This window comes from Gossypium raimondii, chromosome 7, assembly GCF_025698545.1.
Source record: "Gossypium raimondii isolate GPD5lz chromosome 7, ASM2569854v1, whole genome shotgun sequence".
NCBI lineage: Eukaryota > Viridiplantae > Streptophyta > Magnoliopsida > Malvales > Malvaceae > Gossypium > Gossypium raimondii.
In genome coordinates this window covers 52,571,842-52,592,512 of record NC_068571.1, presented here as the reverse complement: position 1 = coordinate 52,592,512, position 20,671 = coordinate 52,571,842, and the positions used below count along the sequence as shown (strand labels likewise).

The 20,671-nt window shown below is 28.7% G+C and overlaps 1 protein-coding gene across 1 annotated transcript; it reads left to right on the top strand.

The window, feature by feature from the left end:
- Positions 1-3,540: 3,540 nt before the first annotated feature.
- On the top strand, positions 3,541-5,973 carry LOC105790500 (uncharacterized). Its single transcript, XM_012618170.2, has 2 exons — positions 3,541-4,260; positions 5,002-5,973. Exons 1-2 carry the CDS (start codon positions 3,662-3,664, stop codon positions 5,669-5,671), a joined length of 1,269 nt encoding a protein of 422 aa, XP_012473624.1. The 5' UTR covers positions 3,541-3,661; the 3' UTR covers positions 5,672-5,973.
- The last annotated feature ends 14,698 nt before the right edge of the window (positions 5,974-20,671 follow it).

Here is a 20,671-nt window from a genome sequence, read left to right as displayed (position 1 = left end):
ATTAAGAAATTTAATAGAATTTAAATATCATGGGTACTTACTAAGCCTTCACTGACTTAAGCGTTTATTTTCAACGTGTAGGTATTGTGATTTTGAAGAGTTGTAATTGAGGTTGTGAGCATCCATCTCATCGCATCTCCAAGTGCCAAGAGGATATGTTTTAAAATTTTAAATAGAATGGCATGTACTTAGGAAGATCAAGTATGTTCCAAGTAGTAGGGATTAAAATATAAGTTATGAAAACTTTATTTTTTTATTGTTCAAATATATTCGTGATTAGCCAAAATCACTTTGGCACCAAATGTAATATTCCTATATCAGGTTCCTTGGGTCTAACCAGGTATAGCAGTGTTACACGTCTCATGGAGGTCAGTTGATTAAATGGGGTTCATTTGACTCAATTGAATTGGCCCGATTTGTAGAACATGTGAAAAAGCACATCGACTTGAAGCTTTGGTGGCCCAATAAAACACTCCAGTAAAACTAGAGTTACCATGGTGAATATTGTAAATCCAAAGGAATAAAATTGTATAGAGTTTAAATCACTTAGAGCTCTCAACTTGTAGATAGGTTTTGATCTCGACCGTCAATAGAATTTAAATTGTACAGGTGGATTTGGGGAACTCAACTATAAATAAATATCAAACTCTAACAATTGGTGTGTGTTGCCTTTCTGTTCACTTATAGCTTCTTTTCTATTCAAGTTTGCTTCCACTTTATCTCGATGCCTTAAAACATTTTTTATGAACTCTCATTTTTCGACAGTAAGATTAACTTGTACAAATTTAAAGCTAAATATCTATTTAAAACCACGCAATTTATGAGACTAACCCCTTAGTCATGATCCAAGCAGTATTCCACCAAACAACCAATGCTATCATTTTGCCACGAGGGCATTATACAGACAGTGGTGTGATAAGTTGAATGCAACTTGAATTACCATTATTAAATTAATAAAAAATAAAAATTTTAATTCTTTTTAAAATATGACTTTTGGAACATGAATTGAATGTAGCCCTTTGAAACAATATGAATATATATTTATAGTATGTTGGGTAGACCCTCCTCTCCAAATTAATTTCTCTAGGGAAGATGTTATAATCTATAGACCTTGACCAATTCACTTTTTTGCATGGATAAGATCGAGTTAGATATTTTTAATTTTATAATATTTAAAATTAAAATTATTTATTATTTATATTAAATTTGAGTATTATTATTATTATTATTATTATTAAATTTTAAATTAAAACAATTATTCGTTGATAAAAAATAAAATAAAAGATTTGGTCTTGACTCATCGAAACAAAGACAAAGTAGTGATAAAGAGTTAGGGTATTAAAAACAATGGGGTATACATGCTATGCCTCCTAGGGTCAGGTCACCCCATAAATACAAAGGCCCCATATCCCATACCCCCCCCCCCAATCACTTTGTTCCATTCATCTCAACTTGGATAATTCAAGATAAAATAATTTAATAAAAAATGAAAATTTTTTGAAATCGGATTAGCGGATGATTTGATAAAACATTGATTTGATTGGTTTAGGTGATAAAAACAAATGAACTTCCGGAACCAACCTGAGTTCGAGCTTCTGAAGAGCAAATGGTAAGCATTTAATTAGACAACTTCTTTTGGACGTAATGTATATGTATATAGTCTGGGTATGTTCTTACCGTGTATGTAAATACTAATCCTCTAATTGTTATGTACCGAAAAATTCGTGTATATAAGGAATATATAAATCTAATCCTTTTTTGTTTAATATGATATTTTTTTGATAAAAATAGTAATTTTATTTGGTGATTTATAAATCAAAATAATTTGTACATATCATAGGTATATTTGAATCTGATTTATTTTGGATTCATCATTTACTTTACTTCTTAAAATTTTATTTTAAAATAATTTTATATTTAATAAATGCATAATTTAGCAAACTCAAATCTTTGACGAATTATTTAATTAATATAATTAATTAAAAATTTAAATATCCAATCCAAGTCATATATGGTAAAGAGATTAAATATCAAATTCCAACATAGCAAAGGGACTAAAACTGGAATTAAACCGAAAATAATAGTTGTTTTAGCGCCGCCAAATGGAGCCGACCAAAAACGGCGACTTTGAAGATGAAGAAGCGCCAGAGAATGCCACGTCAACAATGTGTAAGCCGCTAATATGTAATGGAAAAGGTTGAAGACAAAATCCTGCCACCCCCATTCCGAGTCCAGCTCAGCTTAGCCTCCCATTTTTATGACAACGTGGTGACAGCCTTTTTCCAGCTGTCATGGTCCCCGCAATTTACCTCGAGATAATTCTATTTATTTTTAATATAATTTCATTCAATTACATTAATTCAATACTAAATGTTAAAAGGTTAAAAAAGGAATAACATGTTGAATATATCATCAGGTATTTACAATTTAACAAAAGTTGTATATTTTGATATTTAAAGGTAATAATTTTAATTTTTTAATATTTAATTAAAATTTTAGAGTTGATTTGATGAAAGTTAATTGCTAATATTATTAAGTTTAGATTTTCATAATTTTATTAATATAATAAATTTAGTATTAACTATGATTTTTTAAATTTTAATTTAATTAGTCAAATATAATTTCATGGATGTGATTTATTTTAGTTTTAAGGTTGCTTTAATGAATATTATTTATTAATTATAAATTTTCATGAAATCAATGTTAAAATTTAAATTAATTATTAAACGCAAAATTAAATACTATTATTTTAGATATTAAAAGTTGTAATTATAAAGCTTAATCGACGACAAATGAAAGAAGAAATAATTTTATTTAATATTATTAAAATTAGAAGACTTTTTGTAAGAGATGAATTTTCTAATTAGATTTATAGATAATTAGCGAACCAAAAGCCAATTACTAAAATAGTTGCATTATTACATCATAAATTACACTAGTTAGATTAAAACTCATACATATCAACAGTAAATTATAAGAATTCGACTCGTGACCCACGACACATATATTTACGCATCGTGGATCTCGAATTTAAGTACTCAATACACAAACTTTGCCCTTTACTTAAAAACGACGAGCAGAAGAAGATAAACTTATTAATGTTAAAAAAATAAAAATATAAGAGATTTTCGACCATGCGCAAAATTTAAGGGTTAAATGATCCATAATCCTATACGGATAAGGTCTTCGACCCTTGGACTCTTCGCCCCACATATCTCCAATTTTACCTCTCAATTTTATTTTTTTAACAAGTGAGTTGCACATTAAACTTTTCAGATAAAATCAAACAAAATTCAGATTACATATTTCTAATAAAAATTTACCCCTCATTTTAAACTCCGATATGTCTCGAACTAATTTAATCGAAATCTAATATGAATCGGTTACAAATATGAAATCACATTTTCTTGTTTGTATTGCCAAATTAGTCATAAATTTTTTTTTCTCTATTACCATATTTGGAATTTTTTAAAAGTTACCATATTTATTAGCAAATTTCAAAGCCAGGAAACACATTATATAAACACCCGTAGACTTGAAAAAGAATCATTTGGGTCAAATCAACCATGAAAATCCACTATTCCCTCCATTAACAGCTCGTCACTCTCAACGTAGATGTTCTTTTAAGAGAAAACCCATCAAAAAAGGCAAATTTTACACTATGGATCCATGTCCATTCGTTCGTTTGATCATCGAATCATTAGCTTTAAAACTGCCGCAACCCACAAAACCAGTCGCCGTCGCCAGTGGTGGCGTTTGCCCAACGACGACACCGTGTTTCTGCAAGCTCAGGCTCAAAAACTTCCAGTCTCAAACGGCTTTGTTGCCACTCAGCAACGGTTCCGGTGATTCTCCCCCTGAATCTTCCACCTCCGCCGCTGGTTTCCACCTCGACGCTCTAACGCTTCGTCGTGTCTCCAGCAAGCCTGTGACGTTATGCGTCGAGGTATTCACCGGGCGTATGGGTCGCTCCTGCGGTGTCAACAGTGGGAAGTTGGTCGGTTCGGTTCAGGTTACGGTCGACTTGGGTGTGTCGCAAACTAGACCGGCAGTGTTTCAAGATGGGTGGATGAAATTCGGCAACGATCATGAAAAACCCTCCGCCAAGCTTCACTTAACGGTCAGAACCGAACCGGATCCTCGGTTCGTTTTCCAGTTCGGCGGAGAACCGGAATGTAGCCCCGTCGTGTTTCAAATTCAGGGCAACATTAGTCAACCGGTTTTCAGTTGCAAGTTTAGCGCGGACCGGTCAAGATCGCGGTAAGTTACTCTGTTTCCATTTCCACTATAGCACGGTACATTTTAGTCCCTTCTCTAGGACAGTATGCTAAAATGCGCGTCAAACTTTTTTCTATAGTGTGTCAAATTAATTTAGAATTCAGTCCTCCATATTTTAATTTAACGTAATTTGATCTAATATTTTTATAATATTATTAGTTAATTAAAATAGTAAAAAATTAACTCTTTATATTTTAATATAAAATTTTAAGTTGATACAAAATAATTTTGCATTTTGGTATTCTAAACTTTTTTATTTAATTTTAGTCCTTCTATAAAATTTTGTCTTATAAAGTTTGTAAGTTAAAAATAATTATAAATTTCTTATCTTTGCCCTCTCCCCAAAAAATTATAATTTATTTGCCATCTCCCAAAAATTATAAATTAATTTTAGGCTTTTAAGAAGAAAATAATTAATTTATAAATATAAAACTAAAATTTAAATTATGATAATAAAGTAAAAGTTATTGATTTATTGGATGATTAAGTGCTGAATATATTAGCCATTGACCAACTATGAACTTCAATTTTAATTAAAATAAATAAATCTCATTGTAGAATAAAATCCCCCATTAGATACTTAATCTCATGGGAGAATAAAGTCTCATGCTTAATTTGGGTCAAACCTATTGTTATCTGTCACAATGCAACCACCATTGATTCTCTTCCATGTGCTCAAACATTTAATGTTGTTTACATATAATTATGTATTTAATTAATCAGGTCTCTCCCACCCAATTTTTCCAACAAGAATAGAGGATGGATGAGAACATTAGCAAGAGAAAAGGAAAGGCAAGGGAGGGAAAGGAAAGGATGGATGGTAATGATATATGATCTATCCGGTTCCCCTGTCGCAGCCGCCTCGATGATCACTCCCTTTGTGCCTTCCCCTGGAACCGATCGCGTCTCGAGGTCCAACCCCGGGGCGTGGTTAATTCTCCGCCCACACGGCTTTTCCGTCAGCAGCTGGAAACCATGGGGTCGTCTTGAGGCGTGGAGGGAACGTGGTCCTGTTGATGGCTTGGGATATAAATTCGAGCTCGTTACCGACAATGGCCCTAGTAACGGCGTCCCCATTGCCGAAGCTACAATGAGCGTGAAAAAGGGTGGCTTATTTTCAATTGATGGGAGAGTATCGAAATCCGATTCGGCCGCATCGACGAGTTCGAGGTCACCCATTAAGGGCTTTGTTATGGGTTCAACCGTTGAAGGTGAAGGCAAAGTTAGCAAACCAATGGTACAAGTTGGGATCAAACATGTTACATGCATGGCTGATGCTGCACTGTTTATTGCACTGTCGGCCGCCATTGATCTTAGTATGGATGCTTGTCGACTTTTCTCGAGGAAATTAAGGAAGGAACTTTGCCATGATGAACAAGATCCATGTTCTTAATTTTTATTTTATAAACCCCCCCCCCTAAAAGTTTCACTTTTGTTGCAGTGATAACCAGTTGGTTTGAGTACAAAGCTGAAAATTGAATATTTCTTTTTTACCCCCAACATGTTTTTCAAAATTTCTTCCATTAGGGGACATATTTATAATAATTCACACAGTTTTTTTTATTCTGTTGAAACATTATAGAGGAACATTATACTACATGAAATTTGTATAGGCAAAATTCAATTGCTTAATACTGTTTGTTCATTGTTACCTTTTCCATTCTTTGAAAGATCAACAGCTTCATACTCTTTAAATTATTTTGTTGGTTTAACTGTTAAACATTTGTCTTTACATAAATTGGTCAAATTTTGGTTTTAGTCTCTTCACTATGTTGAAATTTAGGATTTAATCCTTCTATTTTAATTTGATATAATTTGAATCTCTTTACTAATGTTATATTGTTAGTCGTTGTCATTGAATTGAGAAACTGAAATTGTTAAAATATGTTGCCAGTCCTTATACTTTGATAAAATTTGGAATTTAGTCTTTGCACTTAAAAAATTAAAAATCAAGTCCAGTTGCTTTTTTTTTATTTAAAAATTTCAGACCAATCATTAATGTTGTTAGCATTTTTCAACAAAATTTGTCAAATTGACATATTGATTAGACCGTCCTCGTATAACGTGACATATTGTTAACCTTGCTAGCATGCTGATCTGTCTAATAATTAGTCTTAATTGTTTGTTTAACCTTGTTGGCATGCTGACCTGTGTAATAATTAGTTTTAATTGTTTGGTTAACCTTACTGGCATGCTGACCTGTCTAAAAATTAGTTTGAATTGTTCAGTTAACCTTGCTGGCGTGCAAATCGATCTAATAACTAAATTTTAATTGTTTGGCTAGCATGCCAATCTGTCTAATAACTAATTTGCATTGTTTGGTTAATCCTGCTGACATACTGATCCGTCTAATAATTAATTTGTTGGTTCATGCTTATTGCTAGCATGCTAATCTGTCTTAACAGCTGATTTATTGATTTATGCTTATTAACTGCTCGGATAACCCTGTTAGCAAGCTAGCTAGCCTGTAGATAGTTCATTGATTTATGTTTATTAATTGTTTGGTTAATTTTATGCATTAACTTGATTGGCGTGCTATGTGTCTAGTAACAAGTAATTGATTTTTATTAGTAGATGGTACTGTTAGGCGCTTGGAGCCTTATGAGTTTAAGCTTTCTCTAAACTATAATATGCCTTACTATTAGGCTGTGACCTACTTATATATTGGTATAACATATTTTCTCTCTTTTTTTCAGGCTTTTAGATATCTTTATCTTGGCCCAATTAACCCACTTTTATTTTCTCTTTTTGTGGATTATATAGTTGAGCCTTTCAAAGCATGGACTCTAGTCCTTAAGAGCGAAAGGCTACATCCAAAAGGGCCTAATTTATTGGCAATAATATTCATGCATACCCTCATACTCATCACCCAAAAATTAAAAGAGAAAAATTACCCAATGCTTTTAACCATGATTAACAAAAAGAAAAAAAAGAATGGAATCAATTCTCTACTTAGCATATATATATATATAAAGGTTACATTTGATTTGAGAGACAATTGGTTCAAGAAAAGGCAACCATTCCCTTGAGACTTTGTAGCTTTAAAATAAAGAATTGTGTAGTAGGTTCTACCCACTTCGTTGCCTCAAATCTTTAGAAAGAAGGCAACTCCAGAAAGATTCACACACAATTGCAAGTAAGGAATTATGTGTATGTATACTTGATAACTTCACATGCATTTGTTTAGTGCTGAAGCAATATATGGAGTCACCCATTATATATTTTGCATATTTTCCCCATACACTGTTTCTCACACTAAGAAGAAGGTTAATTCATAAATTGGTTGCTAACTGCTGAGCATACCTTTCCTCCCACTTTAGTATTCAAATATTACTTTTTTAGGTTTAATTCAGAAAATGACTTTTAAAGCATATCTTTTTTAGTCGAATTAGGTACCTATGTTAAAATCATCGGGCCAATGACAAGATGCTATATACGTGTGGCTTTTATAATTATAAAAAATTATATAATAAAAATATAAAAGTTGGCATCATGTCATTGGCCCAATAAATTTTTTTTAACATCCGTTCACTTTTGAACTAAAAACTAGGATCAAAAAATAATTTAAGTATTAAAGAGAGAAACAATATAGTATACTTCAATAACCAATTAATGAATTAAGCCTAAAATAACATATTTGTTAATTTTGTTTATAATCGCAACTTCTGGGTTGCATTTGGGTCCCAAATTGAAGTATTTGGGGGGAAAAAAAACCATTTGATCCCGGTTTAAGTGTAAGGTTTGAAGTAAGGGATGATAATGGATAGTGCAAATATTCTATTTGTTTTACTGTTTAGATATTTGAAATTTGGATATATTAATTATAATAATTAAAGGGAATTCAAAGCAGATGTAAATATTAATTTATAAATATCCATTATCAAAATTCATTTTACTCTCGTGGATGATAAATGAGGATTCAAATAATGGATATTTGAATCCACCTATATGAATAACGGATTATGATATTTAAATTTATTATTTTCTATACTTACCAAATGCAAATATTTAACAGATTCAACTATTTAAAAAATAATTTAATTAATTCATACTTAAATTTGAATGATAAAATTCAGATTTAATGCATAAAATAAATTTGAATTTAAAAAATTAAATATTCAAATTCATATATTATGAAAATTGGATATTTTTAAACCCTATACTTGGGTGGCCAATAATGGGTCTTAGGGCTAATAAATCATAGGGTTTTAGAGTGCTCAGTGAAGTAGAGAGAAGCTTAGTCAATGAATGCAGCCAAACCTTTAAGTAGGGTTAGCAGTATAACAAACCATAATATTGCTAGGCTGCTACCATTAAATTTCAATTTACTCTCCTTCTTGCTAGATAAATAAGTAGGGATGGTAAATTTTGTTTTATTTTTTTATAGAACCGGTTTTTAATCTTTAAAAATTGGGTTGAAAATAGATGGGTGAGTTTTGATCAACCCTGACTGCTCTAAATAAATAATAGTGTTTTTGTCTTAAGCTTTTAAATAAAATCGAGTTCCAGCCAAAATTGAGATCAAAGCGAGAAAAAATTATCTCGCTTCACTTTACCTCTTTACGATCGTTAATTGATAAGATAGTAGAAAATCTGAAAAGTCAAAATTTTATTATGTTAATTTATACAATCATATTATAAGTAATATATTTAGCATTCCAATTATGTAAATTTTGTTTTTCTTTTTTCTTTTCTGAAAATGAAGGATCAAAATTCAGAAAAGTCATTTTCTTCTATTATGGTAAAACAAAATCACGCAAACCCAAACCTAGGAGACATCCAAAATAATATTGTCTAACAAGAAACAATATATATGCTGTGGGTTGACTATGACATGCAATGGTGGCAGCTTGTCCTAAAATTAAATTGAAAATTTTATACTTTATTATTTATTATAAACATTAAAATATATCATAGTTCTCCGCAATTTTCATAAATTTAAAATTTAATTAATATATTTTTATTTTTAAGAATTTAGTTTGTTAACATTGTTAAATCTTTTTGTTAATTAATTTATTAATTTGACATTTTGAAATAAATAATAATAATTATAATAATTATAATAAATTTCAATTTTAAAATCTAAAAGTACAATGACCTATGGTATATTATAATCTAATATAAATATAATTTTAATATTTTATTATATATAAATTTACCATTTTAATCTAATATCCTTAATAATTTTTTCATATTTACATTTAAATCCGAATATATATTTCTCACCAAAATCAATATACATCCCAGTATTGAAGCAGTTGGGTTTATGATGTGAGGCATCCATCATATTTTGGAGCATATAGTTGAGAACAGGTAATTTGGGATCAATATTCAATCATTTCTTTTTTGAGCTCAACCTATTCTTAGTTATCCTTCTATCAACTGATTTCGCACTTTACATGATCCTCCATTTTATTATCTTAATACGATATCTAAAATTATTTATAATCATTCATCGACTTTTAAGTAAGAGGATAATACATTTCAGCATATTTAAACTCATGTTCTCTTATACTAATAATAATATTGATACCAATCAAACTAAAACGTAATCGACTAATATAAATTATTTTATATAAATATAAAACATTGAAAATTTTATACTGTAAATAAGAAGTAGTTGCAACTTGAAAATTGGTCAATTTTGTATCCTTTTAATACATTTTCTTAGGTTAATGGATAAGTGTCGCAACTTGTAACTTTAATATGAAATATCATTTATTTTCATTGATCTTCTAAAATAAATTATTCTTTATTGGAACTTTAAAAGTTGTTATTCTGGTTTAATAAATAAATAAATTCCACGAAAAGATAATATATTCCTAGATCTCTTGTCTCTAAAAATCATTTCCATGATTATTTTTCACCATTGTTAATTAAAATTTAAATATCTTTTAAAATTATTTTATTTTCCAATTTACCTTTTGTCATGTAATTCCTTTTTAGGTTCAATATTAAAGTAGGATGTTCATGTTAAGTTTGTGAAGTGATGTCGAATCAACATAGCTCCACTACAAGGCCAAGACTAGACAAAAAATCATCTCCATGAATCATGTGTTCCAACTAAGGATAAGCTTTTTTTTATTTTTATTTTTTTTCGATATGTGTTTTTGTTTAGAGTTAATAAAGTTTTCATCCTATTCGATATTTTTCGATAAAGATTTTGTCTCTCGATTTTATTAAAAGTCAAAGCATAATTCATAAAATAAAAATATTTTATTGAATGTTTGATAAAATAAATAGTATGCGTAAAATTTAAATTCATATACCCTTATACAATATTACAACAATAATTTAGATCGATAAGATTAATTATAAACAGATCGATTCGAAAATTCATCAAAATTAAATAATCAATTAAAACCTATGAAAAATCAGAAATCTATTTTCTTTAAACTCTTTTGACGTGGAAAGCAAAGTTTGTATGCTTCTATGTATAAATTAATTCATGTGGTTTTTTTTTCCTCCATTGATGAATTGGTTGAGTAAAATTAATAATTGGTTTTTGTGCTTCTTTTGGCCAAGAAAATCGTATAGAGAAATGGGAATCCTCTAAACACATAAACCAGCCCCATATTTGGAAAACTTTCTACAAAATCTCCCTTTTTTAAAAAATAAAAGGAAGAATCTTGTTGTTATATTAAATTTAAGATAAATTACATTCACAGTCATTAAATTATTAATAAATTTACGTTTTGGTCATTGAATTATTCAAAAGTTTTACTTAAGTCATTTGACTGATAAACTTTTTATATTTAAAAATATTTACTAGGTCAACCTAATGGTCAGTGTTGGAAATCGGAGAAAAAAACTGTTTGAATTTTGACTTGTAGATTGGTGACGTTCAAAATTGTTTCATGAAAAAAAAATGAATTGTAGTAGAGAATGGGGGAATTTTGATTGGTGCAGGTGATGTGAACATATAAAGCCATACAACAATGATTTTAACAACCCAATAACTTAAATGAAAACTCCTGAATAGTTCAATGGCTCTTTTGTAACTCTTTGGAATCGAGTGATCAAAATATAAATATTCTAATAGTCTAGTGAACTTAACTGTAGTTTATCCTTAAATTTAATCAATATTTTATAATCATATTAAGTTTTGACAAAATTTAAAGTCGAATCTATCGAATCCATAAAGACAAAACTCTTTTAATACTACTTTCTTTTTAACAAAGAATGTTGAATTATTTACCACTCGATTCGATTTAACATGCATTTATAACTACATTAATATATTTTTATTGTTAAAGATAATATCTTTTCTCTTCTTTAAGGAGACAAAGTGTCTTTTCGTAGGTTTAAAACTATAAATTAGTGTCAATGTCTAAATGATGTATAATGTTTGCTTTAAGTAATTTTTATTACCAAACTGATTAGTTTTTGATAAATAAAAAAGCAAATGTGATAACTTAAAATAACATCCAAGTGATATCGTTGCCAAACAGTTAAAATATTTGGTAATTACGTTGCTTTAAGGGCATCCATGAAATGAAAGCAAGACAAAAAATTGTATTAGTTACATTTTAGATTTTAGATTTTTTTATTAAATTAAATTCATAGTTGATGAAGTTATTTTAATATATTTAATTATTAAATTTAGATAATTATTTAATGTACTGACAATATAGTTTTTAATTTGTAGTTATGTTTCGATGTATATATGAGATTAATTATCAATGTAAGGTTGCAGATATATCATAGTGATGGTGACAGATTCAAGATGATGAAGGGGAGGATTTGACATCTAAGACTTGATATTTTGTACACCATTAATAGAGTGGGCCTCTTGAAGCTTTTTACAATTATTTCTTGATTTACCAATATTCATCAATCAGAGTAAGTGGTGCTTAATTTGACTTGATGTGATTAGTTAGGGTAGAGTTTTGTTCTATGAAGTTGGTATTGGTAACTATGAAAGGACAAGTGTGATTTTTCCCAAGAATTTTGTTTGAGGTTCAATGGGTCCTCCCTCTTTAAGTCGTTCTCTTTGGCATGGTGACTATGCTAGTGATAGACTTTTGGCAAAGTATTTATATTGGTATAACAATTGCCATCCTAGGCACACAAGGACGAGGTTGGGAAGTAGCCTTCTTCGAGGCTACCTTTTGGCAAAGTAGTTGTGGCGATGAATGTTGTGGTGAGGAGTTGGGACTCAAAAAAGGTGTCAAACTAAGAAAAAAAAAAAAAGGTTTATTAATGCTTAAAGTTAAAAATCAACAAAAATATATAAAAGACACTTAAATTGCTTGAGAATAAGTTCATCAAGTGTATTAAAGAGTCTATTTTAACGTATCAAATTACTCAATTCTTGAGGGGTACATACATGGTTTCTTGCTATTTTCTCATGGATGACACTAATTGTTGATGCAAACAATATAAACAGAGGTTACACAGGAGTTTAGATGTAGTTCACACAGTATTACCGGGAGTTGCTTAGGGACTTTTATAGAAGGTTTTGGAGTTTCTTGAATAAAGATCCTACCGTCTACGCCCAAAAGTAGAGTGATGGTTGGTTCGATTAAGTAGTGTCGAAGTTGACTTGATGTGACTAGTTAGGGCAAAGTTTAGTTTAGTTTTGTGGAGTTGATTTTGAGAAGTGATAGAAGCGCATGTGCTCATCTTCGCAAGAAATTTACCTAAGATCTAATGATCCCTCCCTTATTAAGTCATTCTTTTTGGGAAGGTTTATATATGGTAATAACAATATATATTATTAGAGTATTATGAATGTTTTCAGAATTAAACCAATTATCAAACATGTCAGACCACCAAATTTTAGTCTAATAGGTTCAAGCGCTTATACTATTAATTCAACCGCTTGAAAATTATAATAAAATTGTAAACACAAAGAAATAAATAAAAGAATGACATAAACTCTAATTAAACATTTTAATTTTCATTAAAACATTTACACTACTATTGGAATATTGGAAATTTAAAAAATATTAAAAATATAAATTCAAATAAACAACATAATTAATCTTTAGGCTCGAATTAAGATACATACAAAAACCCATATCCGAGTTAATTTAGTACCTTCAGTCAAAGCATATCAAATGGTTCGAGCGATCAGCACCAGCTTCAAGCCTTTAAACGACAATAGGAGATGGTCTGATGAGTGCACTGAGCTGCTTTCGGCAGTCAAGAACCCTCACTTCACAATATCAAGCAAACGACAATACTAGACACCCTTCTTGATGCCATGCTCACTTCCCCTTTCACCAGGCAATAGGTGATTTTAATATAAATATAATATGTGGTTGTTTTTTTACCTCGGCTTTGAAATTTGATATACAAAAGAGTATATATATTTAACACAGTTGCTATCAGGATGTAAATTCAAGAGCATTTTCCTTCTATTTAGGAATTTAAAGGTTATAAATAAAAGTAAGTACTGTATGATATATATATATAAAATGTATAGATCGGGAAAAGGTAGATTAATTAATCTCAGTTTTCAGCCATTTCACTTTCAAATCAGCGTACCCACAAGATCCTCTAAATCCCAGAAACGTTGACATCCCCTTTCTTCTGCAGTAAAAGAAAATGCAAATATTTTCTTCCTTTCGTTTCAAAATTACTTTATTTTTGGATTTTGGTGGTTCTGATTTAACTCGGGCCAAATGAATTTGCTCCTCGACTCGTGGCATCAATTAGGGTTTTCATTCGTGGCCTCGCTTTCAGTCACTGTTTTCAAAAGTCTTCCATGAATTATCACACCACTTCCACCATTTAAAGCCAGCCTTTTGGAATCTGTTCAAACATCATTTTGAGTGGCTTTCAATTAACCTAGGGATCAATTTCCCACACATAATTTTTCTTTTTGCTTTTTAAATTGTTCTTCATCATGGAGTTAGAATATATGTGGGGAGAGATTCATTTTTACTATATAAAAATAAAATAGTTTTATATTATTTTAACAATTAGCTCATCAATTTTCATATTTTATTCATATAAATTGTATATGTCGAGTTTTGAGTAAATTTTATGTGTAATGATTGAATTGTTAAAATATTAATAGTATAAAAATTTGTGAAAAGTATGTAAACCTACTATATTAACTATAAAATATCTCAAGTTTTGGAAATTTAATTTAGATTTAGTGACTATACATATTAATATATGTTTCTAATTTTATTTGTTTCCTAAACTCTAAAATGTTTGAATTAAATCCTCAAACTATAGTATTGTTTGAATTAGATCTTTTATCATACTAGTTGTTAGTTTTGGTATTAAATGTTAGTTTGGATATAAAATATTTAAAACATGTATTAATCAAAGGTAGAATATAACACTAAAAACGGCTAGACTAACGAGAACACTTAATTGAAACGATACTTCAGTTTTAGGCTTCAATTAAATTGTTATGAAGTTTAGAAAACAATTTAAAATTTGACCCATAGTTTGGGGACATACATTGAATTAACCCTTACTTTATATAAGGATAAGCAACAAATGTATTATTCTTTAAAGACATAATACTAAATTTAGCCCTCCTATTTTTTATTTTTGTCAATTTGGACCTTTATTTTTTTAAGCTAAATTTTGCCATTAACCTTTCAACAAGAGACAAATCTATTTTTCTAAATGGAAATGTTGACTAAACATTCATTTTTTAACGATGTTGGTGTGACAACCCGTGTGTACTTTATGTTGACATAGCATATTTGTAATATATGTCACATCAACAAGTAATAAATTAAATAAATAATTCTAAAATCTAAAAGATATATAAAAATTCAAAAAAAAAAGCATGAAGTACGTGTGGATTGTCATGCGAACTACTATGTTTAATAATTTAACGTTGTAGTCGGTATTTCCTAGAAAAAGGTAAATGTATTTTTTATATGTGTTTTTCACATATATCCGATTATTTTTAAGGGTAAACTACACCCAAGGTCACTAAACTACTATTTACATTTTAGTCGCTAAACTTTAAAAAGTTACAAAATGGTCACTAAAATATTCAAAAGTTTTGATTTAAGTCACTGAACCATTTGAATTTTTTTATTTAAGTCACTGGGTTGTTAAGTTTTATTTTCTTAAAAGTCTAGCTAGCGAGTTTCAAGCAACGATTCAACGACCAGTGTGATGGATCAGTACTCTTCAATGAGTAGTAGAATATAGATCCAAGTTTATTTGATTGTCATTGCCAGAGATCAGAGACTAAAACTGTTTGAATTTTAGATCACAAATTCATGATGTTCAAAGTTATTTCGTGAAAATGAAATTGTAGCAGAGAAGGAGGAGAGCTTTTTATTGGTGCAAGTGGTGCGAACAAAGAAGGCCATACAATAACAATTTTAACAGTCCGATAACTTAAATCAAAATTTTCAAATAATTCAACGACCATTTTATAACTTTTTAAAATTGAGTAATCAAATTATAAACTTACTTTGTATTTTACTTTATTTTTTATATATATTTATGTTTATATATATTTATGTTTATATGGTTTCATCTTGTCTGAAGTTGTCCAGTCTATGTCACGGCCACATGCATGCATAGGGGTTTTTTTAGACGTGATTTCATAGCATATTTCTGGAGGAGAAAATCAGAGCGCAATTTAATTGACAAAAACATAGAGGATTAATCGGAAGATTTTTATTTATGCACAGACGGTGACCCTACGGCACCAAAGTACATCACGGGAAAATGCAATGTTGAGAACCAAAACACTAACGAATGCATGCATTTGGTTAGGGTTCTTTATTAATTCACATGGGAATATAGCTAAATTCATTGTTTCCATCCAATCACGTGTGCATCATTGCTTGTGTTATTTCATATCGGCTTAAAATTTATTTATATGATCATGTAGGTATTCTTAACCTTTTCCTCTTTCATAAATTAATAAAATTTATACATAATACGACTTGAATCGAGACATTATATACGAAAAAACTTTTACCATATGAATTTAAGCAAAATTTAGCTTAATGTAAAATAATAAGTATATTTGTTATATAAAATTGTTATATATACTTGTATATCTATATACTTTTTATTTATAAAATAGTTGATATCACCCATTTGCTTACCCTAAAATTATAAAATTGATTTAATCCTTTATAAATTATAAAATATAAATTATAAAAATTAAAATCCACCCTAAAATTTGTTTTGGCTTTGCCCTATCACCAAAAACACCATTTTATTTGCCAAGTTAGTTATATGATTTTGTAAGTGTTTTTTTATTTTTATATTTTTATAATCGTTATTGTATCACATGCATACACTTGTGATAGAATTTCTAGTTATTTATAAAGTATTTGACTGAATCGGTGTCCTAAGTAAATTAAATATTAATATAACAAATTAATCGGACACCAATTTACTTGAAAAAGGTTAAAGTTTACCACAAGTCCTCATACCATATCATAAAGTTCATTTTAGTCTCTCTACTATTAAAAGGAACATTTTAGTCCCTATACATTTCAAAAGCTAACATTTTAATCCTTGCATGTTAAGTTTGTCGTTAAATGAATGACATGACTTAACTATTATTGACGTAACATTAAATCAAATATTAAATCAAATTAAACATTTTAGTTCCCATACATGTGAAAAGCTGACATTTTAATCCTTGCACGTTAAGTTTGTTGTTAATGGAATGACATGAGTTAACAGTGACTGACATCGCATTAAATCAAACATTAAATTGAATTAAAAGGCTAAAAAAATATTTTTGAAGAATGAGTAGAGGTAAGAATTTGATTTTGCTTTTATCTCAAATTGTTTTCAATTTTATTTATTTATTATTTTTACATAACTATTATGTTTAAATTATTTGTAGTTTGGTCCACATCAGCCACGTTATTTTATTTGTTTCCAAGACCAGTAAGCTTTTTAATTTTATTTAATGCCATGTCAACAACAATTAAGTTATGTCATTCCATTAACAACAAAGTTAACATGTTGGAAGTAGGAACTGAAATGTCATCTATTCCAACGTACAAGGATTGAAACGTTTCTTTTAATAGTAGAGGGACAACAATGAACCTTTTAATTTGATACATTAACCGTTGAAAAAATATAAACCACAATTTTAAAACAAAAGTTCTATTTTAGTAGGGTTATAGACGTAATTTACTTTTTAAATAACTTGAATCTAAGAACTCGAGAAATTGAGATTTTAATCATATCAAATCAAAATTCCATTAATAAAATTTTCGTATCATAAATATATTTTTAAAATATTACTTAAATATATTTTTTATTGTTTTTAGTGGATGTAGTTTACCTTGCACGCAAGTAAAGTAATAGTTCCTGATTATTGTTGTTGTTATGGAGAAAGAGATTGCATTTATCCATGATTTTAGAGATTGTTACATGTTCTTATCACTAAATTAAAATTAATTAAAACAATAAAAATTCTTGAATTTTATGATTTTATTTTAATTTTAATTTATACTTACTAAAAAACCTTTGATTTGCACTATTAATTGTTAGAATTGATGTTAGAACACAAGTTGGAATATAACAATTTGGACGAAATAGTTTTAAGAATTAACATACGGTATTTATGATGCAATTTGAATTTACCAATTCTACTCTGCGAATCGTAGCTAAGAGAATAATTTTACTCAACAGTTTATATGGTACATATATTAAGTTTAAAAGTTGTTTTATATAATAATAATAATAATAATAATAATAATAATAATAATTTTTAATTTTTGACATATAAATTTTAAATATAATTATATATTATTTTACTAATCTTGTTTAAATAATTTAAACATTTTATTAGCAAGAGATAATTTCTCATATATTTTAACTTACAAAATATTTAACTAAATTACATAATATTTCTTATAAATTATTTATACTAATTATTTATTTATATTTGTCCAATGAGTATATATTGAATATTAAAGAGTGAATAACTCAATAAATATAAAATCTTGGAGTAATTAGATAAATTTGCATATGATATTTTTTTCTTGTCAATTTTATTAGTAATTGTATTGTTGATACTTTCTTAGACTAACACATTACATACGATAATTTGCTTTTATATAGTGTTACTTGTTTAGAAAAGCTTGTCTCAAAATATTATTGATATTTTTCATATTATGTTTGGAATTTAAAATTATATAATTGTGAAAATTAAAATTTATACTACTAAACATGGTTTAAGTAATTACTGTAACACTCCCTAACCCTAAACTGTCGTCGAAACAAGGTTACGAGACATTATCGGACATCTCGAACAATTTACAAATAATTCTTAGATAAATAACGAACATATATAAAAGAATCAAAAATTCATATAAATTTATACTAATTGGCTTCATTCTTTTTCTTTTTTTAAAAAAAATTTCAATATAACCTCTTTATAAATATTAAACCTTCCCTGCAAATTTCAAATCGCAACCAAACCAATTCCAGTATTTCAACCAATGCATTTATATACTCAAATATACTCAAATCATAGTTGACATATTGACTTAACCACTTAATTAATGAAAACCCTATTATCATTTCTAATCAGTTCATAAACAATTCAAGCCATTCCAATTCAATACCATTGCCATAAACAATTTTCACCGTTTTACTAATTTAATCATCAAAACAACAAATATCTTTCTTTACAACAAAATTATATAGCATACCAAAATAACCATTATAATCCCTATGTACATGCCAGTTTCATTTAAAGGAACAAAACATCACCAAAATTTTTATGCTGGAGTCGGGATCATTCAGATGTTGGACCGGGACTCGTGACTTCTACCGACCTGCGCACGGAAACAACCGTACGCTGAGTATTTTATACTCAGTGGTATTACCATAATTCAAATTATAACATTAACAAACATGTAATGCAAAAATCATACATATAAATTTAAATTCAAATTTCATATTTCATATTTCATATTTCATATTTCAACAATAACAATTTATCAATTAATATCATATATCCACAATTTGAACTTGGACACATCATGAACCTTAGGTTCATTCTTCAATCTCATATCACATTTCAATTCACAATTTAAAAATTTCTTCTCATTTCAGTAGCTTTATTGATCAACTCATTCGGTTTATCATTTCATTATTTACCCTATTAACAAAACTCGGACTTTGGCGGATACACAGATCCAACCATACACTCCAGTATGGCACCCAGTGCCTTATCGGATAGTTCGGAGCAATAGTTGACACCCAGTGTCTCATCGGCAAAATCGAAGAAAATTGGTACCCAGTACGTCATCGAATCTATCCAAAGAAATATAGTGACACCCAATGTCTCATCGACTCGAGGTCGAAGTATCCCTGAACTCTTCCAATCCTATGGCATGCCAACTATATCCGACTCAGCTCGATTAGTTAATAGGGTCTCCAAATTCACATTTCAATTCAAAATTCACTTTTCCATTTTCAAGTCAATATTCATTTCAATTCCACACATATATTCATCATTCAATTGAATTTCTTTCACCTTAATAGTAATACTTACCTTATATTTCACTTACCATACATATAAATTTAAATATAGCATTTAATAATAAGTAATTTGAATTGTAGTAGTACAAACCGTGCTTCTCGTGTCTACTCCTCGTCCACTTTTTTTTTTCCTTTCTTCGTGGATGCCTCGGGTGCGATATTAGCTACGAAAAATTAAGATAAATTCCATAATCATTAATACAATATAAAATTTTCATCTAATACTTGAATTTCTATTTTACTTTCATCCCAATTTCAATTTAATCCCTAAATAGCTTCATTTATTTTTCTATCTCATTCTCAATTCATACCTCATTTCTACTCAATTTCAACTAAAGTTAAACTTAACTATCTAATTTTTATTATAAATTCCTAATTTGAAATTCTTGCAATTTTGGTCATTATTATATAAAATTTATAGCTTATTTTACAATTTAATACATCTCCCAATTCAATTTAGAAATTTTATTAATTCAATTTCTAATTCACACTTTTAACTAGCAAAATTAATGTCTAAAAATCTAATAACTTCCAAAATTTTCAGCATATACTTAATAATATTTTATTCCAGGTTCATAAAAACTCAAAATTACAAGAAAAGAACTTAATTTGACTTACCAAATTGGAATTGAACCTTAAAACCCAAAACTTCTTCTTCTCTTTTCTCTTTTCTTTGCTTTCTGTTTCGTCCCCTACTCTGGTTCAATTTCCTCTGTTTTCTTTCTTTACTCTACTTTATATATAATATAATATAATATAATAATAATATCATATATAATAATAAAACATAATAAATATCTTTATTATTTAATAATATAATATATTTATTTAACTTAAAAATCTCATATTTTTAAGGATTAACCGTCTCAACTTATGCTTCTAGTTTAATTGCCCTTTTAGTCCCTTTTATTTTCTTTTGTATTATATTTGTTTA